The sequence below is a fragment of the Pogoniulus pusillus genome, chromosome 1 (assembly GCF_015220805.1).
Source record: "Pogoniulus pusillus isolate bPogPus1 chromosome 1, bPogPus1.pri, whole genome shotgun sequence".
NCBI classification, from domain to species: domain Eukaryota; kingdom Metazoa; phylum Chordata; class Aves; order Piciformes; family Lybiidae; genus Pogoniulus; species Pogoniulus pusillus.
Window position 1 is genome coordinate 27,155,458 of NC_087264.1, and position 26,204 is coordinate 27,181,661.

General features: G+C 43.7%; 1 protein-coding gene and 1 long non-coding RNA gene across 4 annotated transcripts in view; both read right to left on the reverse strand.

The window, feature by feature from the left end:
• Positions 1–23,727, reverse strand: part of LOC135176584 (transmembrane protein 263-like) — a 235,001-nt gene extending 211,274 nt beyond the window's left edge. The window contains exons 1-2 of one of the 3 annotated variants that reach the window (XM_064145696.1): positions 23,555–23,727; positions 6,972–7,062 (exon numbers count right to left, since the gene is read on the reverse strand). In XM_064145696.1, the coding sequence (XP_064001766.1) occupies positions 6,972–7,062; positions 23,555–23,560 (97 nt within the window). In that variant the 5' untranslated portion in view covers positions 23,561–23,727. Of the gene's footprint in view, positions 1–6,971; positions 7,063–21,161; positions 21,249–22,924; positions 23,369–23,554 lie in introns of those variants that run through there. The other 2 variants (XM_064145710.1, XM_064145700.1) reach the window with 2 other exon arrangements.
• Positions 22,426–22,993, reverse strand: LOC135176627 (uncharacterized). Its single transcript, XR_010302752.1, has 2 exons — positions 22,911–22,993; positions 22,426–22,819 (listed from the first exon to the last, which is right to left on the reverse strand). It is a non-coding gene; the product is annotated as an uncharacterized LOC135176627 (long non-coding RNA).
• Positions 23,728–26,204: the final 2,477 nt, after the last annotated feature.

A 26,204-nucleotide genomic window follows, 5' to 3' on the forward strand; every position in this document is an offset into this window, starting at 1 on the left:
AGCCTAAAAAGTTACAATTTGCCTTTTCACCATCCTCATTCATAAATAAGTACAGCCATTTCTGTTTCATACACAAAGAATACTATGGTTCAGGGAAGGCTAAACTACTTGACTAATACCACTAAGTCAACAGCAGAGCTAGGAATAGATTAAAGCTGTTCCAGTTCCTAGCCTTTTGCTTTAGTTGTAAGACCACAGAACACAGAGCTGAATCTAGACTGAAAACACTGCCAAGCGGCCATCAGACCAAAAAAGTAGACAACTCAGAGACCTTCTCTGTAGAAGCATATGACTATTAGACCTCACGAGGCAGCACATTTGAAGAGAGCAATCTGACTTGGGAAAGCAGAAGAGGAGCTTAGTAGATACTATCATTTTGCACTGCCAGCTTCACAGGACTTCAAGATTCAAGTATGGTAGACTAAACAGAGACTTAATTATGTAGGTATGTGGTAAGTGACACTTAGTGACACAGGCAATTTTAATAAAGTTACTTGATACAGAATTATAGAATACATCCAATTAGAAGGGACCTCAAAAATCATCTAAGCCCAACCCTCGACCCAGCACTGAAGGGTCAACACTAAACCATGTCCCTAAACACCAGGTCCACAGGCTGCTGGAACACCTCCAGGGATGGTGACTACACCATTGCCCCAGGCAGACCATTCCAACATCTGATAACTCTTCCAGTGAAGAAATATTTCCTAACATCCAGTCTGAACCAGCCCAGCACAGCTTGAAATCATTTTCTCCAATCCTGTCGCTTGACATCAAGAAGGTAAGGCTGGCCTCTCCTTGCTCCAGTCTCCCTTCAGGTAGCTGTAGAGAGCAATGTGGTCTCCCCCAAGCCTCCTCTTCTCCAGAGTGAGTGACCCCAACTCCTTCAAGACAGGCCTTGTAGATCATGTGTTTCAGGTCCTTACTGCACCTCTTTGCCCTTCTCTGTAAGGCAACAGTATTTAGTACAGAGCTTAAGACAGAAAGGAAATGGAATTGCCTTTAACTGCACCATTTTCAAAGGTGATTTCTTTGTGGTTATTTGGATGTAGGCAGTTTGGAAACACACAACGAGAAGATGCAAAACACAGTGCTGCTCACTTACTGCATCAAACACTTGGCCCAACAGTAAAACTTTTGTCTCTGATGAAAATCATTCATCAAATCTGGAACTATTTATAGGAATATACCTTTCAAATTATGGAGTTGAGCTGAACGTCTCATCTCAGGTGAGATGCCTGAACAGCCATGTCCCTCTGACATCTGCTAGCTTCAGTAATTTGGCATGTTTTTGCAAAAGCATACCCTGACATAAAGGTAAAAGTCTAATTCATTTCAGAAATTTCAAATGCATGGGAGAACCTCAATTGAAACAAATCTGTAAGTCAGATCTGTACAGGTAACACATCTAGGTAAAAAACTTGCATCCAAGTCAATCCCAAATGACTAATCCACAAAACTCCCAGACACCTGGAATCAGAGATTCCCAAACTGTCCTAAAGCTTCCTACAGAAGAATGCAATATACTTTTATCTTGCAGACAATATAAAACAGCAGAAAAGGCTGTATACCTCCATGGAGACAGATTATAAAGCTCACAGAAGATACTATGTTCTAACTTGGTGCAAATCATCTGATTTACAATAACTATCTGTGTGTGCTTTTTACCCACAGCAAGTGTAAAACAATTTGAATTAGGAACACCACAGTTATTTGGAAAGTAAATTTCCCAAGATTTGTGATATACTGCAGAGCTGCTAAGACCCACTGCTTTTAATAAAGCTTTATTCCACAAGGCCCAATCTGTCTGCAACAAAGAAGGAACATCTCTGCTAGGTCTGAAAATTGCAGAAGAGACAGCAGACACTTCAGACAGAAGACTCAAGCTTATTGCCAAACTGGCCATAGTAAACTGGCTGATAAAAATCTTAAATGTTTAATATTTAAATACCACAGAAGAACAAACTGGCTTGTAAAATCCCAGCTGGGACTACAGCAGTCAACCAGCAACACAGCTTTTCAACCAGGGCATACCACACTGCATGAAGGTTTACTATACTCAGTACTAGTTAGCATTGTAGAAGAAACTACAGTCATATTCCAGTATCTTCCAAGGATGTATTCCTGAAATGTGTAACATTTAGCAGTTTGACAGAGTAAAGCTACTTTCCCCATAAAAAAATACTGCAATAAACAGGAGGTATATGCAGGAACTTCAGAAAGAGACTTTAAATACACAGAGAGAGTACATACAAATTTAGAGCATCAGAACGGTTCAGGTTGGAAGAGTCTTCTGCAGATTACTTGCTCCAACTCCCTTGGCTCAGACAGATTCACTTAGAACAGGCTACCCATAACTATGTTCAGATTAAATGTAAGGAAGAAATCTCTTACGATGAGGACAGTGAAACACTGGAACAGGTTGTCCAGAGAAGCAGTAGAAGCCACATCCCTAGAAACATACAAGGTCAGGTTGGACTGGGCTCTGAGCAGCCCAGTTAGTGGAAGATGTTCTTACTCACTGAAGGAGTTTTGGACTACATTACCTTTAAAGGCCCCTTCCAGTCCAAATTGTTCTATTATTCTATGATTTCAAGTCCAGACAGCTTTGGAACACCTCCAAGGTCAGAGACTCTACAACATCTCTGAGCAACCTATTTTCAATGTTTAGTCACTCTAATAGTGAAAAAGTGTTCAGTTGTGTTTCAGTTTGTGTTCACTGCCTTGCTGTCATGTCACTGTGCATCACTGAAAAGAGCCTGGCTCCACCTCCTTTAGATTCTTCCCTCAGCTATTTGCACACATTGATTAAGATCCCCCGATCCTTCTCTGGTCACTCCCAATTCTCTCAGCCTTTCCTCACAATAGAGATGCAGCAGCCCTTTAATGATCTTCACAGACCTTTACTGTATTCATTTGAGTATGTCTATGTCTGTCTTACACTGTGGAGCCCAGAACTGGACAAGGTACTCCATGTGTGGCCTCACCAGGCTGAGCAAGAGACAAGGATCATCTCCTTTAACTCACTGACAACAGGGTGGAGAAGCACAAACAAGGTCAGTTTCATCAATTTATTAAATGGAAGAGATCAGAATCCGAGTCCCACAAAGGAGATGCTGGCATCTCAAAACAGATCATGTTACAGCAAATTTAATCACCATCAGATTTCATTGCTATCACTTTCCTTGAATAATTTAAAGGAAAAAGGAAAAGCATAGTGATTACAGCAATTAACAATGCACCGATCGACAATGGAACTCTGGAGCACTGCATAAAAATGCAGCAGGTAGCACGATGCTGCTCTACCTGGGTAACCACATCTAGTTCCCTCAGACTGCCGTTTCACAGCAAACATTCCAGATGGCATCGAATCGACCTCAAAGTAGCTCAGTGCTCCAGCACACAGCAACACAGAGCAGCCATGCTGAACCTCCTACAAGGAGGAAAGTGCTTCAGACCATGTAAACCAGCCTCGTTCCTCTCCAGAGCTCGCTGTCCTTTGCTGTTTGGTGACAGCAAACTTGTGGTACGCAAACTCCCTGCTTTGTGAAAGGCTGAGCGCACTGGCCCCAGCAGCGCTCCAAACGCTAATTACTGCTGGTCCTTCGCTCTCGGCTTGTCACTGAGGAGTTAAAAAAACGGGGGGGGGGGGGGGGGGGGGAGAGAAAAAAGTACGCTAACAAGATTGAAGAGAGCAGAAAGATGAAGGGGATTTTTTTCTTTTTAATAAATAACCAAAGCGTGAATTAGGCAGATGGATCATGAAGTCAAGAGGTAGGAGATAAAGAGCCTTCCTGAGGCCGAAAGTGTGGAAAGCTGCCCTTGTAATGTCACAAAGTAGCTTATGGGAAGGCAGCTAATAGGTTTAAACGCTTTCTTCGGTTCGGTGGGAAGTGCGCGGGAGGCGTTAGAAATCCGGGATCCAGACAGACAGAGCCCGGGAGAGCCCCGAGCGGCAGCGGAGCTGCGGCGCAGTGGCCGCGGCCGGCATGGCCGGGCCTGCAGCGCCCCCCCGCGGCCGCACCACAAGGAGCGCTCCCGACAGCTCTGGCGCCGCAGCGCAGTGGCCTCCGTCCGCTCACGCAGGGGCCCCCTCGCCTCCGTCCGCTCACGCAGGCCCGCAGCCTGTCGTCGCTGGCCAGGTCCTGCCTCCACGGCATCTCCTGACAGGCACGGTATTATCAACGCCATTGTGAACAACACCTTTCCATAGTGCAATAACCCCCCCCTTTTTGATCTCTAATAGCCACTTACAGGGTACTGTACCAGCTGCACTTTTTTACTGATGTACCCCGCTGGCTTACTAAAAAAAGCTAACTTTGACAGCAGATAAAATGAATGGATCCAGGTTACACACAGGTACTAGCCTCTGCCTTGCCTCCTGTCTGGGATTTCCTAGCTAATTTCCTTCATAAACCACAAAAGTTTCTCTTGCCTCAAAGGCAGGTAGGCGCCCAGACTGCCCCTGAAACCAGTAGTTACTGTTCTATGCCACTTGTTACCCACACACACCTGCCATTCGGTTACCTAAATGATGGACTTGTACAACTGTCCCCTTATTTGTAGGAGGCCATACTGCAATACCTTTCAGACACATGGCAATCCCTGAAAGGTATCCCTTTTATTTTATTGCACTACCTATTTGGCACAGAGCTTCCATTTTCCTTCCTTCAACAAGGGGAGAAAATACACAGTGCAAGCTAGAGAACAAAGTCACTATGATGCAATCTGATGAAACAATAGATTGTGCTAGAAAGATACAGTCCCTGGAGAGCTTTCCATCCCTTATGCACTCATTACCAGACACAGCGACCAATTCATAGATGCCAGGAACAAAGAATGCAGCAGTCACAACAACATGGTTCACTTATTTATTGCAGAGGATTTAACTAGCAAAGGCCTATCAGAAGCAAACAGGAATCAGAAGAAAAGTACTGAAGGAACATAATAGCAAAAGAACTTGAGATATCTATTTCCTTCATGGGGTGTTTGTAATCACTCCTGCAACAATATGATCTTTATAGTAATTCTGACTGGTATGTGCTGGTAGACAGCTTCTAAGAGGGCTCCTTGTTGTTCAGTTCCATTTCCACTAATAAACAAAGCCAGCTGTAAATTCAGCATAATCCTGATGGCTGTCTTTAAGGAGCAATTTTTCCACCTCTTCTTGCAAGCAATCTCTCATTTCACTCATGCTCTCAGTATCTCTCCCATTTTGCTACTCTTAACACTACAAATGTAAAAAGTAAATTTTAAAAGTACATACTGAGCTGAGACTTCAAAAGAACTCTCAGTATTTGCTGTACCACTGCCTAACCAAATTAGCTGAACTGCTACAGTTCTTTTGCCTCCTATAGCACATACTTCTCCCAGACTACCCAACAAGTCACAGAATATCAATACATTTCAACACCAAACCAGCAGGGTTGCAGGCAGAAGCAAACATTGTCAATTAGAAATACCTGGTTTGCAAAATTACTTAGCCACATTAAAAAAAAACAAAACAAAACAACAAACACAACCAAGCCACCCACCTTCTGATTGCACAATTCATAGCCACAGTCCAAAAATCTAAGACTGTTCCTGCTAAACTGATGAAACAAGATGACCTCCTCTGTTTTACATCCCAGGAGATAGTCTCTAAGCTCATGCAATCATCAGCTCAGGCTACTGACCAGAATTCTTACTTCAACAATGCATTGTCATTACATGCTGACTTGGCATTACTTATAAAGGAGGAGAGGGAGGGAGGATGCAGGTGCTAAGGGGGAAAAAAAAACCCAAGATGATGTGCTCTGTACATATATAGAGAGAGTAATCAAAACATCTTCCACATTTATTTCCTTCTGGCATTATAGGAGTTGCAAAAAGAAAACTGCCTTTCACTTACCTCTATATACTGTAATTGACAACACAGGGTATATGAAATGGCAGAATTACAACTCAATGAGAAAACTGTAACAGAAAGCTCAACAGGAAGGGATGGAGCAGCAAATTCCTACAACTGTCTCCTTGGTTCATATTCCCTTTAAGAATGGTTATCAGTAAAAATGCTGTATCAGCATTTTATTCTCTTAAAGGGAAAATATAGAACACATTTATGCTTCCCAGAGACATGTCATGGTATTTTAACATTAAGCTGCTAATAAGAATCTCAGCACTCTCTGGGTCGTTGAAGCCATCCACAGTGATTATGAGCGAGTGTGTTTTAAAAGTCAGTGAACTGGAGACAAAGCTCCAAACATACCATCCCTTGCAGCAATGTTGTAGCAGCTTCTATTCAAAAGGAAAGCAACACCGATGTTGTTACATATATATCAATGTCTGCAACACTGACACAGTGGGGAAAATCCGGCCTCCCTATAAATCCAGAGCATGTCAGTGCAAACAAGGTTTTTTAATTAAAATCGGCATTTTTTAGCCTCCTACTGACTGACAGCCTCTCGCTGCCTCCTCCTCAGATGGCTAAACTGGCTTCCAAGAGAGACAGCTGAAAGAAACAAAATCAGCAGAATATCTAACTTTGACAGGTCTCTGCTGGGGATAATTTCAATAGCAGGATGCTGCAGAGAGCGGTAAGAGGAGCTCACATGGCTGCTAGGAAGTCTTCCCTAATGAAGGCTCAAAACATCACAAACAAAGGCAGTAGAGGAGCATTTTACTCCTAAGCCTTCAACAGGATGATCAAGCAGGACAATTTTAATCAGAAACCATATTGTTGAAGAGAGTGTAGAACAATGTTCGCACCTCAGCAGGTGCAGCTTTCTTTGAATGCAAAAGTAGGCTTAGAGGCTGGCTAGATCTCTGGCTGGGAGGTTGGCTCAGCTGCCAGCACTGACAAAAAGCTTTATCTCTCGCAGAAAATAGGCAGACATAGGCTCCCAAGACAAACAGATAAATAAGACTCCCTTGGTCAGAACATTTTTCCTCAATTTAATGCAAGGAGTTTATGCTGACTGCTTGTACTGTACCTTCGGGAGGCTCTTCCCGCAGATGAGGAGGCAATTCTTCACTTGTTGTCTCAGTTTCATCTTCCACCATCTGTGTTTCTAAGCTTGGTCCCTGCAGAACAGAACAGCAAGAGGAGGTAAATTTGAGAAAGTTCAGAAACTACAGAAAAAAATTACAGGATTAAATAATATGCTAGACAATTAAGACAAGGAACTCATCACACTTCAGCTGATGAGAAAGTAAGTTGCTGGAAGACTGATTTGCAGTCTAATTCTTTACAGTAAAGGAGGGAGGAAAAAGAAGGAAAGAAGGAAAAAGCAAAAAAAAAGGACTCTGAGCCAGCAAGCAAAGTTACAAGAGTCTGAGATGGCCAAAATGCAGGAACTGAATGGTGAAGCACTATTTATAAATCAGTATGTCTAAAACACCTGATGGAATAATAAATTAAAATCCAAGGGTGGCAGCAGATTTGTCATCACTTGGAAATATCAGGGGGGAAAAAAGTGTCATCTTATCTTTGTTTTGTCTTACCGTGGCTAGATTCTGAAAGGTCTGTGGCCTGTTCAATACATAATGAGATCAATATGGCTTAGACTCACAGTCTCACACTTCATTTTTCAAAGGAGGACAGAGCAAATGGGTTTACAACCTCCTAACCCACCCAGGCCCACTGATCATGAAGTGTTCCTTTTTGTGTCTCCATACATGTATTTGTGCCTGCATGCGTAACATGCTAAACTACTCACTCCTGGAAAACTAACAGGTTGCCCTCCAAAGTTTTGCATTTCCACTTTCAGAATCTCAGGAAGGGGCCTGCAGTGTTGCTGCTGGAAGAATGTGGGCAAAGTTATCAGATTGCATAGAATCATAGAATGGTCTGAGTTGGACTAGATGACCTTCGGAGGTTCCTTCCACCCAGCCCTGCAGTCAAGCAGGCACATCCTCAACTAGACCAGGTCTTGTATAGTTAAGAGAGCATTTACTTGTATACGAGGCTGCTGAACACAGCATTGTTATTACTTGTGGCACTATAAAAATGTAGCTGCTTTTTCAGTTTCAAACTACCACAGGCAAAAAAAAGAAGTCTGTCCCACTGCTTTTTGTTCATTAAAAGTAACAGTAAATTCTAGACATAGCTACAGAGCTGCTTTTAAGAAAAAAAGAACCTATTTTCTTTTGGAATGCTAGTACAGCCAAGAGAACAAAACCTTAGCAGTCATTAGGAAAAGAGGCTTTTATGCACTTTGAAAATGTGAATGAGTTTGTAGTCTATACTACCTGAAAATATGCAATCATGTCTGTCACTGGAATGGTACAGAAGTCAGCTTAAATGCTGGTACCTTTAAGGGTTTATTATTTCAGTAGTGCAGAGTCCTGCACTTAGGTCACATCAACCCCACCATAAGTTACAGACCTGGGGATGTGGGGTTGGAAAGCTGTGACTTGTAGAGGGTCCTGAGGGAATTGGTTGGTAGTTGACTGAATGAGTCAGCAGTGTGCCTAGGTGACCAAGAACGCTGATGACATCCTGGCTTATATTAGAAACACAGTGGTCAGCAAGGACAGGGAGGTGATCACCCCTTCTACTCAGCACTAGTGAGGCCATACCTCAAGTATTGTGTTCAGTTCTGGGCACCTCACTATAGGAAAGACACTGAGGTGCTGAAGCATGTCCAGACAAAAACAAGGCAGCTCATAAAGGGCCTAGAGCACATGGCCTAAGAGGAGCACCGAAGGGAGCTGGGGTTGTTCAGTCTGGAGAAGCGGAGGCTGAGGGGAGACCTCACCGCTCTCTACAGCTACCTGAAGGGAGTTTGGAGTCAGAAGGGGGGCAGCTTCTTCTCCTTGGTGTCGACAAGAGTATTTGAAATGGTTACAAACTGCATTAGGTGAAGTTTAGGCTGGATGTTAGGAAATATTTCTTCACTGGAAGGGTTATCAAACATTGGAATAGTCTGCCCAGGGCAGTGGTGGAACACCTCTGGGGATGTTCAAGCAGTGCATGGATCTGGTGCTTAGGGACATGGTTTTGTGTTGACCCTTCAGTGCTGGTTGGACTGGATGATCTTGGAGGTCTCTTCCAACCAGATATATTCTCTGTAGTTCTATGAATTCAGGAGGAGAAAAGCCTCATAGCATTAAAGCTGCAGTATTTATTAACACACTTTCCAAACTTTGGGACTGTCAAGTTACCTGCAACAGCACTGCATGCTTTCTCTTTCCTCATTTTGCACATTAAAAAGATGAACACACTAAAATTTCTTCCTCTGCACAGCTAATTTACATTTCCATCTTTCCACAAAATGGATGTGGAAACAAGAAGTAAATTGACATTGTTTTCATGAGTCTGGTAGCAGAGGAAAACAGACTACTCAGGTGAAATGTTCGTGTCCCCCACCACAACCCTGATTTGCCTAAACTATTTGCCTAAACTATGTGCCTATTTCTTCTCACTGAAAAACACCTGGGAGCGATACTGCCCAGCTTTGGTTAACAAACAGCTCAAACATTAAGCTATGCCTTGTAGCAGCTATCACAGAAAGGAGGGGGGGGGGGGAACCCAACCACACCAGCAAAAAAACCCCCACACATTTCTACCATGAGAAGGTATTATGTTTCCTGACTTAGGCCAATTAAAAAGCACCACACAAGGAGTCAGTTATCATCACTACGGTCTAACATGTCTTCACTTCACCTAAATAATGTGATTTAGGCTTGAAGAATGTGTAAACAATTCTGGATAGGAGCAACAAACTGAATACAGAGTTATGTATTTACATATGATTCTACATCAACCATGAGTAATATATTTATTCACATTTCTTTCCTACTCATTAATGCTACTGAAAGACAAAGGAGAAGACAAGGCTACATTACTATACCAAATCAGAACATTTGTTTTCATATCAAAGATGCAGCCACATAAGGCATGAGGCACCAGTATTTGCCTTGCAAAAATTCCTAACCACAGCTGTAAGAACTCCTAAACTGGAGGTTTCACAGATCTCAAAGGTCAACTTGTGCAACCCCCTGCAGTGAGCAGGGACAACTCCAACTAGATTAGGCTGCCTAGGACCACATCAAGTCTGATCCTTAATGTCTCCAGGGATGGGGTCTCGATCACATCCCTGGGCAGCTTGCTCCAGTATCTCACCACTCTAATTGCAAAGAACTTCCTCCTTATATCTAACCTAAATCCACCTTGCTCCAGTTTCAAACCATTGCTTCCCATCTTATCCCTGGAAGCCCTTCTAAACAGCCCTTCCTCAGCCTTCCTGTAGGTCCCTCTCAGTTACTGAAATGCAGCTATACAGTCTCCCCAGAGTCTTCTCCAGGCTGAACAGACACAAGTCTTGCAGTCCATCTCCAAAGGAGACGTGCTTCAGCCCTCTGATCATCATGGTGACCCTCCTCTGGACCTGCTCCAGCAGGTCCATGTCTCTCCTGTGTTGGAGGCCTCAGAGCTGAACACAGTACAGGTGAGGTCTCACCACAGCACAACAGAGTTGCAGAATCACCTCTCTCGACCTACTGATGTTACGAAAGGGGCTAGTCAAAATTTGAGTTTGGGGTTTATTAATATACACAAAATAATTCCCCCAAACTTATTTACAACTATCCACACAAGTCCTTGGATGCAGTTAGCAGAGCTATTTTACAGAATGTCTCTGCACAATGGAATTTTGAAAGGTTTTAGAAAGGTCTTTGATAGAGAGTCCAGCGGCTTCATTCACCACTTGTGAGGTTAATTGAATTCCTTTAGCAACCTGAATAAAGAATTAAGAATACTCACTACTCCCAGTGTCTGTGGCCCAAAACATAGGCAGGAAAATATTCAACAGAAGTCCTGTGGCGAATTCCATGTGGGCTGCAAAGTGGACTCAGCTGCTGGCTGAGGTGGCTGAGGTGGCCAGCGAGCAGCTTATTCACCTGTTCACCCCCTTTTATAGGACAATGGCCGAGGCTGATGGTCTCATTGGCCACACACTCACCCAATCACCTCTGGCAATCACCCAAATAGACCCCAAAACGGCAGAACCCACAGGCTGCTCTCCTCCAAAAATGGGGGGCCATAGGCCTGGCACACCACAGGGGCGTGGACCTTGTGAAGCCCCTCTCAGGTGACCGGATTAAACCAGACCGGGCTGCCTGGGTTCCTTTGTCCTGTTTTCCCGCCTCTGGCTGCAATGCAGACAGGCAGGTAAACATGTCTGGACAAGACAGGACATGCTCAAGCCCATTTTGTGCCCTTTGGGACTCTCCACCCCAACTGGCCACAGTTCTTTCGATGCAGCCCAGGATGCCACTTGCCTTCTGGGCTGCAAATGAACATTGTTGGCTCATGTCAACCATCTCATCCACCTGCACCCCCAAGTCCTAGAATCATAGAATCAACCAGGTTGGAAGAGACCTCCAAGATCACCCAGTCCAACCTATCACCCAGCCCTAACCAACTAGACCATGGCACTACGTGCCTCATCCAGTCTTTTCTTGAAGACCCCCAGGGACGGTGCCTCCACCACCTCCCCGGGCAGCCCATTCCAATGGGAAATCACTCTCTCTGTGAAGAACTTCTTCCTAATATCCAGCCTATACCTACCCTGGCACAACTTGAGACTGTGTCCCCTTGTTCTATTGCTGGTTGCCTGGGAGAAGAGGCCACCCCCCACCTGGCTACAATGCCCCTTCAGGTAGTTGTAGACACTAATAAGATCACCCCTGAGCCTCCTCTTCTCCAGGCTAAACAGGCCCAGCTCCCTCAACCTCTCCTCATAGGATTTGTGCTCCAGGCCCCTCACCAGCTTTGTTGCCCTTCTCTGGACATGCTCCAGCACCTCAACATCTTTCTTGAATTGAGGGGCCCAGAACTGGACACACTACTCAAGGTGAAAGTCCTTTCCTGCAGGGCTGCTCTCAGTTTCATCATCTCCTAGCCTGTACTGGTGTCAAGGGTTGCCCCAAGCTGGGTGCAGGACCTTGAATTTTACTTTATTAAACCTCATGAGATTCTTCTCAGCCTACCTTTCCAGCCTGTCCACATCCTTCTGGATGCAATCCTGTTTTTCAGTGTTGTCAACTGCACCATTCTGTTTGCTATCACCTGGAAGGTTGCTGAGGGTGCCCTCAATCTTGCTGTCTATAACATTGATGAAGATACTAAAGCTGCCTCAAATTCAAATCCTTTGCCTGTACAGTCCAGTGAACAACAACAAAATTAATTTAATTAATTGGGAAAAAAAAAGTTACAGCATCTTCTGCACAAGGCAAAGCTTATGTTCTTACTAACTATTTGCTGAGTTCAATCCACTGGGTCTGCTGCAAGCTTGGTAATCAATACTGAAGACATTTGCAATCAACAACTCCAGCAAATTGTCTTCTAAGATGATTTATAACCAAGTTAAAGCGGCTGGTCTTAACTCCTTTATTTTAACACTATTATTTCAAGAACAAGGCATCAGCTGTGTTTGTTTTTTCACTCTTAAGGGTACTTGAGAGATGAATAAGAGAAGAGGAGGCACATAAAAGTCCAAGTTATTGGCTTGCAGCTAACCAGCCATGCGGTGTCCGGCAATTCCAACATAACCCTCCTGAGCTGCGGCCATGGCAGAAGCAAAGCAGGCAGATGTTGCCTTTGCTTTGATGCTCTCTCTAGGAGCCCCTAGGATGCAGGAGGTTGTATGAATAGCACAGAAACATCAGTAGATTTTTTTCAATTACTTAGGGTTTGTACAGCCTTTTAATTAGATGATGTGGTGGGTCCATTCCTCACTAGAGCAATTGGAGAACCACAGATTTAAACAGGTTATTGCAGGAACAGTTGGCTGGGAGCCTGGGAACATCTAACTAAGAAACACCTCTTGGCTCTGAAGAGATGATTTCTGCTCTCACCAGTAAGCACACAGTGCAATTCCTTTCAGCAACTGATGCATTTCTGACTATAACCACTCTTGAGATTTAGTGGTAACTTTAATGTTATATTTTAAAATAAGATCTAAGCAGACCAGAACCAAGTCAACTCAAGCAGAGGCAACATTCACCCTTCCAACCTGAATGTGCCAATTCCTATGCTGCTCACTCTGTCCCTCCCAACAGTTTCAATGAACTACAAGGAATTTAAAATACTTTATATAAACATAGCAAATGATACAGATCAAGAGAAGAAACACACTACAGGGATTCTCCCAGGAGCTGCCTAAGGAACGCATGACCCTATGCTCTGATCACACTGACCTCACAGTGCAGTTTAACCCATGTATTGTGGGCTGCTGTGACCTTGCAAAGTAGCATTTGCTTGCTGTCTTAAACTCTGTTTCATAGAAAGCTATGTGTTTATGGATGGAGAGGACTCTCAGTATTGAACTAAATAAGAGTGGCAAATCACCTTGTAGGTGTAGCACTTCAGACTGTACCTCATGCTTCTCCATGAGCTACATTGAGAGTATCATAACTTCAGTGAAATGCTTGTATTTTCAGTGCCACGTAGATGACCCAAGGGCTGGAGCATCTCTGCTATGAGGATAGGCTGAGGGACCCGGGGCTGTTCAGCCTAGAGAAGGTTCCAGGGAGACCTTATAGCTTCCTTCTAGTACCTGAAGGAATCCCACAGGAAAGCTGGAGAGGGACTTTTCATAAGGGTGTCTAGTGACAGGTAAGAGAGAATGATTTGAAGCTGAGGGAGAGTAGGTTTAGGCTGGATCTTAAGAAGTAGTTAATCAGTACAGGAGTGGTGGAACTCTGAAACAGGCTGCCCAGGGAGGTTGTTGATGTCTCCTCCCTGTAGGTGCTCAAGGCCAGGTTGGATGAAGCCTTCAGATGCCAAGTCTAGTTGAAAGGTGTCCCTGCCCATGGTGGGGAGGCTGGAGCAGATGGCCTCTAAGGTCCCTTCCAACCTAAGCCACCCTGTAAAGACTGTTTTCAAATGCTATGATAAATGCACATGTAACAGAAAGAGGGTTCCTATCCTGTAAGGGTCAGTATTTTCCACAAGGCACTGAGTTATCTTTATGACACTGAAACTAAGAGCTCTATTTATCACCACATTTATATTAACAAAGAATTTCAGCATTGTCAATCACAACAACGAGCCTGTGTTATCCCCATCTCAGCAGAGTACTAAGAAATCAAAACCCACACATAGCTGAGGAACAATTCCAGCGCCAGGCAACCATTATCAGCCCGTTTTGCACACAAGTCAACAGCAACACGAGACTGTCACTGCAAATGCCCCAACTCATTCAGCTCTAGAAATTGCTACACTTTCTAAATAGCCCCAATAGACCATCTTGAAACAACTAAAGAAACCAAATCCTGCATCACCAGCACCACCACTGCTTTCAGGCCTTTTACACTGCTTTTGTGCTTAGCATTACATCAATTGCAGTATATGATCTTCAACCAACACAGAGTCTTGCAACTGAATGCTCACCAAGCAAGGATTAGGCTAATGAGTAGACAAGAGCAAGGGCAACCAGGATGGCAGCGAGGAAGACATCAAAGATAAGCAAATAACCCATCCTATGAAAAATTATTCCTGAAAATGAATGAATTTCAGGAAAATACTTCAAATTTCCTTATGACTGCTAATAGACACTTTACCACTGTTAGGAACCAAGGAGAAGCACAGATTTTACAACTCTATTCCTTCTGGCCTTTCCAATGTAGCCCCTACAAACAAAGTATTCTTAAAAACAACCCCCAAAAATATTATTATCTCACATACAAGCAAAACTAAATAGAAAATCAGCAACATGACTTACTCTTCACCATTATACTGAATTTTATTACCAATCATTTTCCCCTTGTAGAACAAAATTCAGAGAGATGTAAAGCCCACAGTCACGATTTCAGTGTCTTAGTTTGAAGATTACTCCTTGGAAAACCTAATATCTGCAGCTTTAGCTACTACTTTCCCTCTGCTTTTTCTACTGAAAATGCTACTTATCTCCTGACTTAGACCTTCATTCTTGCTCCTGAACACTTTACTCCACTTTTTCCATTCTGACACTCATCGCCATTCTGCACTTAAGCCTGGAATCTCACTGTTCAAAACTGCCTCCTTCCTCATAAAGCCTATCCTTAAGAGCTCACAAGGTCAGACCTGCTTCATTCTATGCAAATCTTCAACTGCTAGTATAAATTACATATCCTCCCTTCTGCCTAACATCAACTTTCAGACCTGGTCTTTTACACAGGCACAATTCCAACAAAGCAATTCAGCACAGGCACAATACTGTCAGCACCAACTTCACTCCTCTACATTTGTGATTTCACTCAGAAGCTTTCCCAGCACAGGTTCAACAGCCTTTTTATGTAGCATCAAATACATCTCAACTGGTAACTACAAAGGATGGATGCACACCCAAAGAATTACAAGACTTAGTAGGTCTGGAGATAGAAACAAATGAAGTCATTCCCAAGTCTAGAACAGCTTGTTAAGTGCCTTGGGGAACTATAATGACATTTTTAAAGTGCCTTAGTGAAAGCATCAACTATTTTTGCATTATGCTTAAAGAATGCTTATTGCAAGCCTACAAGACTAAAAACCACTCAATTTCCTGCACATTACCATACTTTGCTTCTTCCTAAAACCAGAAAAGCCCAAGCTCTTCTCATCCCAGGTTCACTTCCACCAAATGGGTGAGAGATGATACATATTAGGACTGGACAGAACACTTGCAGATGCCAAAGGTCTTGTCAGGCTAATGAAGCTGATCTTCATTAGCCTTTCCTACAGTGACATCACTGATGACAGTATCAATTTGGGAACTATCCTCCATCAAACTACGGTTATGAAGTTCCTCAGAACTTATATTTGATATTTCATATTTAAACAAATTAAATCATAAGCCACAGAGATGTGCTGCTGAGGGACACAGTTTAGCACCATGCTTGGTTCAATTAGGTAACAGTTGGACTCGATCTTAAAAGTCTTTTCCAACCAAAATGATTCCTTGATGACTCTATCTTCCATATCTGAAAGTGACCTGTGGCTTGGGATGTCCTTTCTGCTTCTGCACAACTACATAATGCTTTAACTCCTACAGAAAGCAATGGGGTTGTTTGGAAACATACCAAAAAAAAGGAGACTTTAAAGAAGCAGACACTGAGTAGATGGCTCAACATGAGTCCCTTTTCCAGGGAGCTGAGAATCTACAGGTACTTAACTTCAGCTGAAGTATGTAGCTACCCAATCATCCCCTTATATACTACTACAGGGTTAAAACTGTCACTGTCCCTTTGCTAGCCAGGTATCAGTAGCAGCTGCAGCTTTTACTTCAGCTGTGGATTTTCAGCATATTCAAGAATTAAGACTTCCATTTAACATTTTCTAAACACAACGAGAATGTTCCACTGAACCTGCCACTGCTACTGATTGCACACCCACACCTTAGGGGGTTCCAAAGGCAGGTGGATTCCTCCTGCAGAAGGGGAAAAAATGATCTGCAAACATGTTTTGGTTTGGGGTTTTTTTGTTTCTTTTCCTGTAGGTTTAGGAAAAACCTCTTGATAGATGCTTTGCTTTTAATTTTGCAAAACAAGGTTTGCTCATAATGAGAGCTTCTGTGCCAGGTTTTGGCCCAAGGGGAATATGAGTTGTAGTTATAAATCCCAGAGAACACTAACGGAAAGTACAGAAATAGAAATGCTGAGGATGACAGCAGTGTAAAATTATAGCACTTTGTCCAGAGCACACTGTGAGAACAAACTAAAGAAGCTGCTTAAATTAGTTGCTCTTCCCTGCATTTGGACAAACACATTAAGGAGGTGACAACTTTAACAACGCTTAATTTTGTCTTGACAACAGGACTGGAGGAGAGAGGCAACGAGAGCAAGTTTATGTTGCAAATTCCAAATCAAGACTGCATTGTATTACGCTCAACAGAAGAGTCAAATCCTATTTCTACAGCAATAAAACAAATATTGTACTGCAAGTAATCCTTATTTAGGGTTTACTTGGCATAAACAGCTTTTCAACAGCACTAACGACACCACAGTCTATTCTCCATTCAGCAAGCCAGTAAAGAATCTGGTTTCAACTTTTTGCATTCACACTTTACATGGGACAGATAACACCACTTATACAGCAAAAAACCAGCGTGGTCTGCTCAGTGGTAGTTTAGCCACTTCTGGATTTCAATTAATTGAATTTTGCCTTGATGGACCCTTTATTTTCCATTTGGATTTTACCTACTAAAAATCAATGTTAGCATACAAAGAAAAAGTCAAACCAAACAAAGCACATTTTATTTGATGGTGAAATGGGCTGGCCCAAGGAGAGCACCCTTCAACTCTGAGCAGGTTAACCAGTGTCATTACTAGAAGGGCACCATGGGGCAGTGTAAAGGCTAAGAAGTTACCCTGAAAGAGGCCTCATAATTTTCTACAAATTTTAAACTGCTACCTCCACAAGGAAGGGTCTGCCTTGTCCAGAACATTTCTAATGTCCAAAAGACCAACTGTGCTGAATTGCGTTTGTTTGGCAAAAGAAGCTGCACAAAGGCAAAGTGCCGCTGCACAGTGTAACTCAAACGTCAGCAATTTGTAACTGAGAGCAGGCTAACACACAGGAAAACCACTACAGAAACACCTGGCAGACTAAAACAGAGAGAAGTATGACACTGAACGATGCAGGACCAAAGCATGACCCTACATCATAGCAAACCAATCTATCTCAAAAAATATTTATTAGCTTATACTGGTACCTGACGATTAACTGATTAAGGTAATTCAATCACCACATCCTGTCAGCCATTCACTGTCTCTCAACAAAGACTTGAGGGACAGGATGGACAGAGGGGGAATTCCCTCAGTAGAGCTGGTGAAGCAATAATAAAGCAATAATAAGACTTTGTGACCTGCAGTTTTATTGTGCTTTCTACATAAGTACCATTAGCAGAGTACTACAAACGCATCTTCTCCAGCCTGGTCCTTGAGAGGTGGATTTAATGATTAGCATCACTTTTACTCACACTAAAGAAATGAGACAATGCACCTGTAGAAAGAAAATCTTCCACTTTCCTAATGAGCTGTGGAAATGCCACTCTGGAAGACTGCAGACAGCATGAGAAAACTGTATGAAATAAAAATGAGAAGGCCTTAGCTTAATAATATAGGGCTCTGTGACAGAGATTACTAAGATCTTCTCACCAGCCCTCATGGAAGGATGCACATTTTCTATACCAGTGGTCTCATATGGCCTATTTGAATTACCTAACTTCCATGCATTTATTTCCTTACAAGTGCACAAACACTGGTTTAGCTTCAATGAGTCGAAATTTAACTACTTTTTTTTTCAAGGGCCCTTACAGGTATAGCCTAGTAATTTCTGCAACAAAACTTGAATTCAAAGTAAATAAGCAGGTACCCAGCTGAAAAAGTATCATAGAATCAACCAGGTTGGAAGAAACTTCCAAGATCATCCAGTCCAACCTAGCACCCAGCCCTATCCAGTCAACTAGACCATGGCACTAAGTGCCTCACCCAGTCTTCTCTTGAACAACTCCAGGGATGGTGACTCCACCACCTCCCTGGGCAGCCCATTCCCAAAGGGAGTGATGAGAGGAATCACTGGCACTGTATGAAACACAAGTCAAAAATCTTAATTTCATCTTCTAAATTCAGACAAAAACAATAACAATGCTGCAAGTCTACTTGAAGTTACAACACTGCTCCAAAAGCAGTTATTTTAAATGCTAGAAACAGAGGGAAAATATAAAATATTTGGTTCAGCCCAGAACTTATTTCCTTTGTTTTGTTTTTGGTTTGTTTGTGGTTTTTTTTCACTAGGAATACAAAATGCATTTTCTGCAAAGCTTCAGATATTTCTGACCCAGCTGGGAGACTGCAATATCATGTACTTAGCACACAAATTTTCAACAGATTTTGTTGATGGCTAGGTAGCTCAGTATCTCCTTCCTCACAAATGAGTGCTGAAGTCAGAAGATCAGAGCTCTTTTAGATCAGTGCTGCTTGTTCCATGTGTTTAGCGTTGTAGTGTTTTAAAGGAGAAGCATTTCAGATAAAATATTTATCTACTCTACAGAGCAAACTCATTTTCTGGTACTATCAAGCTCTACCAACTCCACAGTCAGCCCACGTGCCTTCAACTTGACAGCCTGAAGCACTGCCAGCAATAATGCCTCTTATTTCAGGCTTTGTAGAGATCTCATTTTCTTCCAAACTGAAAAGTGCAGGTAAGATTCCAACTTGCTGTATACAAGACCCCAGCCAGAGTTCCTTCACTCAGCAACTAAAAAGCCACTGGACAGAGAAAACACTTGATCACTGGGAATGCAAGCAACGCAGCTTAAAAGTGAAAACTCACTCTGTCAGCAACAGCTTTTGGTAAGGACTGCCTTCTACTTCGGAGGATCTGCAAGGTGCACAGGCTCTCCCTGCAAAACGTTCCAGTTTGGGGTTTTCTTAGATTGAAAGGGAGCCTGAGAATTGCAAGATTGCAAGACTTGCCAGTGCAAGCAGAAGCTGCTTCTGTGACTTCCAATAAGTTCAAGCAGTTTCCTCAAAAGAAATGTTATTGCTGCTTAAGAGTTCTTCCCTCACCACTGTAACCATGTGCCTTGTGCAGAACTTTTACAGATTTATAGAATGGATAGAGTTGGAAGGGACTTTGAAGATCATCTACTTCCAATCCCCCCAGCATTGGCAGGAACACCTTCTACTACAGCAGATTGGTCTAGCCTTCATCCAGCCTAGCCTCAAACATTTCCAGGGAGGGAGCATCTATGACCTCTCTGGACAACCTGTTCCAGCATCTCACTACTCTTACTGTAAAGGATTTCTCTCTAATATCTATTCTAAATCTACCCTCCTGAAGCTTAAGTCCATTTCCTCTCATCCTATGACTACAACTTTGGAGACACATAACCTCTTCCCATCTCTCTGACATTCAGTTGAAACATAGGCAAAAGAAAACCACCAGGAAGTTTGTAAGGTAGTTCACCAACAAAGACAAACAGATGTGACCAATTGTAGGCTAATACTGAAGTTGAGATTTATCTACAAAACATGAAGCCCACATTCCCCTTACCACATTCCTTCTCCTTCTGCTTCTTGTAACAAATTGAAGACTAAATGCTAAGGAAATAAATATATATTACTAGCTATTTGATAATAAGCAATATCTTATATCTTTTTTCCTTTTTATAAGCTGTTCCTTTCCCAAATACTTTTCATTTCAACAATCATGAGTTGATCAAAGTTACACAGACAAAGTTACACAGACAAAACACAAAAAAGTTTTGGCAGGACAATCCATGACATCCTTCAGGAACAGAGCTGTCTATAAGCACAAGCAAGAGAAACATTTACATAGGTTTTCCACAACTTTTGATGCTTGATCTTCAAAATGCCTTGCTTTTATCTGATCTCTAGGATTCACCTGCCAACATCAGGTATCACAGGCAGCCAGAAAACCACAACAGCTATAGGCAGCAAGTTCATACTCACTCTCTAAGGAAAATGTCATGTCTCATCTCCCATAACTGAAATATGAGCACATACCCAAACACCACAAACTCTCATTTCTACTTTGAATAATCATTCCAAATCAATAAAAAGGGAGACAGATACTTAACTGGGATCACATCTCCAGCTGGCTTTGCCAAACAAGACCTTCAACACAATCTGACACTCTTAATGCCTTTCAATCTTCCGATTTTGGATTTATGCTAGGGCAGTGACAGGACCAACATTAGAAGCAGATGCTGCAGCAGCAAGCATACCACAAAGCCATCAGGGATTACCCTAACATCCCCAATTTGCTCACCAAAATACTGGAATCATACTGTACTGTGGGACAGCAGTTGGTGGCAGCGTGATCAAAGGTGGGGATTTGGCCATCTCCCCACAGTCGTCCACTTTCCTAATGAATGAAACTGCCCTCCCCACCTGACAGACCTATTACCTAGGCTCCTAAATGCAGCCTGAAAAGGTGCATTTCCTTGCCATCAAAATGATCTGCCCTTGAAGGAAAACAAAAGCTTTTAGTGTACTCAAAACGTTATCAAGTTACTTATTCTTGCCTACAGGAATGGTTCACTTTCAAGTTGATTGCCTTTCATTCCTAACCTATAGGGGAGGAAATGCAAGCTTTAAGCAGTTTCATATTTTGCACAGCCCAAAAGGGCCCAAAAAAACCTCCATCTTTCATCACTCATTGCTTGAAAAAGATGGGAATATCAGAAAAGTACCTGTAGAGTCTGTCCTGAATCCAATCCAGCTTCATCTCCTCCAGCTTTAAAGCATGACTTTGCCACACTACTTTATTTCACTCTACCTTTTTCACAGGTTACTTATGTTACTTGATTGACTTTTAAATACCTTAAGTTTCAGCTGCCTCAGCAATCATCCAACATCAGTAATGGATCCTGAAATGATCACTTCCACAGCAGAACTCCCCTGATGTTACCACTTACTTGTCTTCACCTGCTTCTTTGCCTCCACTTAAGTCGACAGACTTTGACAGCCCTTTCTTCTTAGTAACCTGCTAATCAGCATCAACGAGAAAGGCTCAAAACCAATGCTGCTAAAACCACACAAACTCAAATGTATTTCCCAAAACACAATGACAATTAGGGGAGAAACAGGGAGGGTAATTTTTCCGAAAGCTTGGTTCTGATCTATTCCCTGCAATGATCAACAACTTAAACTGTGATTTGTTTGAAAGTCACACTGAACTATCTGCAAGCAGGTCCAAAAAAAGCCCTTCAGATTCAACTCCCACATGGCACAAACACCCTTCCTCTTCCTCCTCACTTCATCATTTAAAGGGTAAAAAAAGCCTGTGCGTGCTTTGATGCATTCCACTTGTTAATTAAAAACTATCTCCACATCTGGCTTAAGACTTTAAATCACTCAGGAAACTGAGACAACTGCTACAGCAAGAAGTGGCACATATGGAAAGAAATACACACTGAAATAAACTACCCTGTCAGAAAGCTGTCAACTCTTTCATACTGAAAAGCCATACACAGTGCTTATATCGGATGATTGATTAAAAACCAAAAGATACTCTCTCCCCATAAACACATTTTCCTTGCAATCAGAACACAACCCCACTCACACCTTGCTGTATTTTTAGTGAGCCCATCTAAAATGGCCACGAGCTTTCCCCACTCTGGTGGGGCAAAAGAGGAATCCAGCAGAAGTAACGGGCTCAATGAAAATAATCAGCTGTTTACTCTGCATGCAGTAACACAGAGGCTGAAGGAAATCTTTTCAGTTTTGGCCTCAGGCTGGATGTACTGTTCAGACAGTACTTTAAGGTTTTTCTTTTGTAGTAAAAGTTAACAACTCTCCCAGAGCCATAGCCCTGTTTACCAAAATCTGCCTCATACACAACTTTTTGTTATCCCACACTATTTGAGCTAACAAATATTCAGAGAGGAAGAAAAAAAAACCCTTTTGAACAAATGCAAAACAAAACAACAAAAAAACACTGCATAGAAAGAAACATTCTTTATATATATATATATTTATTTAATGTACTTAGAAAGTGTCCCTTTTCTTTCACCTGTCAGCTGTGCAGACACATAGCTGAGAGCTCCTTGTGCAGAGAGACTGATGGCTTTTACCCTGAGTGGCCAACACATGTGTTGCTCAGAACCCAAAACCTGCACAAGCTGGGCAACTTCCAGTACAGATATACCTGACTCAGAGGAAGGCCTGAGCCAAATTTCTCCGTCACAACAGGTACAGACCACAGCTATGTACAGTTTCTGCCTCAAAGAGCTTACAACCCAGCTGGTCAACAATTAGTTTTTAGTGCTAAACAGCTGATGGGGAATGCCTGGTGTGCCTGGTGTTTCAGACTGATTAGCCAGAGGGAACCACTTCCAAAGTCATGCACCTGCAAATGAAAGAGACACGACAAAACATAACGGGAAGAAACCAATACCACAGCACCGATGACTCCCAACCAACACAGATGAAAAGATAACCTCTCAGCTGAGACCTAGTTCTGCTCTAACAGCCCAGCCAGCCTCGGCATCCACCTCTCCCTCGGCGCCGAAGCTGCCCACCACCTCAGGTTAGTCCTAATAGTCTTCCAAAGCGACCTAAGGAGAAAAGTGACCATCTCCTCCATGCCCTGGGAGGGCCTGCGGGAGAAGCAGCACAGGTGAGGGCCGGCGCTGCCCCGGGCAGCGCACGAAACCTCACGGCCGCCGCGGGAGTGAAGCCGCCTACGCGGCTATATGCGCATGAGGGAAGGAGCCCGGGGCACGGCGGAGGCTTTCTCCGAAGAGACGCAAGCCCAGATGGGCAGCGGGCGCAGGCAGCCTCCCCCGGCTTCCCCGTACGGCGCCGCAGGGAACGATCCGGGCTCTAGATGGACAGAAGGGGGGGAATCTCTCCCGGGAGACGGGTTCCAAGAAGCGGCACCACATCCCCCATGAAATGAGAAGCTTCTGGAAGTTATACTTTATTACAAAAGCGAACAGTCACAGCCTCACGCCGCCGGTTACCTCCTCGGGCCTGGCTTCTACCCCTCGTTGCCCCCCCCACCAGCCACAGGGAGCTGCCGCGGCCCATTCGACCCTCGCCGGCAGGCACCCCCCCGCCCGGTGACAGCCGCTAGCATCACCTTCATGCCGCGTCTCCCGGAGCACCGCCCGGCGGGGATGGAGAGAGGGCGGGCGGCTGCCGCCGTCGGCTGCGTCCCCGTCTCCCCCGGCGCTGGGCGCCGGCTCCTCCTGCCCGATGTAAACACGGAGCGGCGGGAGGAGGGGAAGGGGGGCCGGGGGGGGGGGCGCCATGGCAACCCCGGCCGGAAGAGGAAGCGCGGGGGCAGGGGCTGCAGCCGCCATCTTGGCGGGGGATGCTGAGGGTGCCGGTGCCGGTGGCGGTCAGGGTCAGTTCCTTCGCGCCGAGCCCACGGTTCGTTGGGGCAGGCGGCCGCGGGCCTCTCAGGCCGAGGCGTTCAGCGTCGAGAAGGTCCAGTGAAGCGTCAACACTGGGCGGCCTTCACCGAGAGCCCAGCAGCCACCCTGCAGTTAAACATGCTCACTGACACTTGGTGTTGCAGTGCCTTACAAACTAACATAGGCACCGCCTCAAATCCCCATTGTATGCCCGACGGGGACACAGCAAAGGGAGATGAATTGATCCCACCATCACCAATGGTGAAGTGGTGTTTGGCCAAGACTGGGAGGCCTGCTTCTGGGCTCTGTCCTGGACTTCATGGAATGGATTGTAGTCGAGAGCTAAGTTGGGGGAGGGATTGGGGCTGCAGCAGTGCTGCTGCTTCACAAGAGATTGCTGTTTGGTGGCAAAGACAGAAGAGAACCTGGGAATGGTCCTTGACATGTAAAGTTTCTTGTGTGTTATTTTAAACTGTCATTGGGCACAATCATAAGGATGGGAGGCTGTGCTGCTAGAGAGCGGTTTGGTGGTGAAGGCAAACCAAGCAGAGGTGGTTTGAGGTAACGATTCCTGGGGGTGAGAGAACATTGAGCAAACGATGGTGATGGGAAATCCTGAGTTAATACATGTCAGAGAATATAGCTACAACTTGGCAAGTAGTTGAACCCAAAAGAAGATTGCTTCTGTTACCTTTTTTTTAACCTCTTGACCAGCAAACTGTACAGTTTCTCAGTAAGAATTTGCCCTTGGCAGCCATGTATGTCTTCTAAATCATTCTTCAGCACAAGGGGCTCTCTTTAGTCAGAAACCATAAAAGGAAAAATGTGCTGGCTTAAAGGCTAGAAATGCCTTCTGTCAGTGCACCGTGCAGTTACTTTTTGGTTTTGCTAATGTCTTTATAACCTGCAAAGCTTCCTTACAGAGTGCCACGGTACCCTAAAACTAGTTCTGTTTTTTTCAGTTAACTAGGAAAACTCCTGAAAGACACCAAAGACATTCCCTTTCCCACGTGAGCTGACATCTACCGAGTCCCCTTTCTTTTGCTTCTCACAATGCAACTGTGCCATAAATTATTTTCTGGATCCCTTCTCAGAGGAAGTATCCTGTGATCCTCTGCTGGCATAGATTCTCATGGTGTATGTTACAATTTCCTCTGCACATGCAGGTGTACTTCACTTGAAACATGTGAATCTTCTCAGAAAACCAGTAGTGGAAGCCAAGGAATTCCAAAAATACTCCCTCACAAAAAATTGCAGGACACAAGCTGCATACACACCCGCAGATTGTGCAGCTCGCAGGGTGTGACTTTGTTCAGTGAAACAGTTGATGCGGAGGACACTCGGTCTTTGTTAGGTCTATTTCAGGAGGTGGTTGCTTTGAACAAACTCTGCTGCTTTAGCCTGAATGCCTGTTAATGGCTGTCACAACTGTGCACCCGCAGTAACTTTTTCCAATTCAGTTTAATCCAGGAGGATTTAATCCAATTAATGCACTCCAAGTCTGCTTCGGTAAGATTCACCACAAAAGTGTCTTGTCAAAGCAAAAAGGCTGGTGGGATGTTGCCATAGTTAAATCCCACTGTTTGTAAATTAGAAGTGGTGTCTTCGCAATGCCTTCCTGAAAAACAGACCACTCTAGGAGATTGAGACTAGCAAACACACTCCTCAGGTACAGTATAACACAATGGTGCCTCCCTCTCAAGTGTGCTAATTTTAGGAGATGAGATTTAGCCCCTTAAGCCTATGCTGATGACCAGTCTTGGACATAAGAGTCTAATCAACAGCTGAGATTGCAAATCTCACCACTACAATGATGAAGCTTTCCCTTAGATATATTTTAATATACTGAGATAATTAATGACCATTGTAAAGCATTCAGGTGGACTGAAGCATTAAAACAGAGATCATTGGTGCCAAATTAGACCTCTCCATACTGGCCAACTGAGAGCAGGGGACTGGCACCATAAAGAAGAATTGTCCTATCTTGGTATCGCTGTTACCTTCATGCTCTTTTGATCCCTAGAATCCTATGTCACATACTCACCCTGCATGACTTTTGAACAGCTTTTACGTTTCCTCCTGTTAAAAAGGATAATGCAGCATAAAGGAAAGGCAAGTGTCATGTAATGTAAGGCGAGGAAACAGTAAACAGCAATAATTAATTGGAACAAGTAGTCACAATATAGTGACAGTAGCTGGCTGGTGCTAAAGTGTCCTAGTAGAAAGGAAATTCTCTCTAGACAATGAAGCTGCTAATTAGTAATGAATGTAGCATTTACAGCTCCTCCAGACCTCTCTGTTCTGGATCAAAAATTTCTCCCTTACCTTGAGACAATAAATTGGCCACTGGCCTTATCAAGCATCCCAAGAACA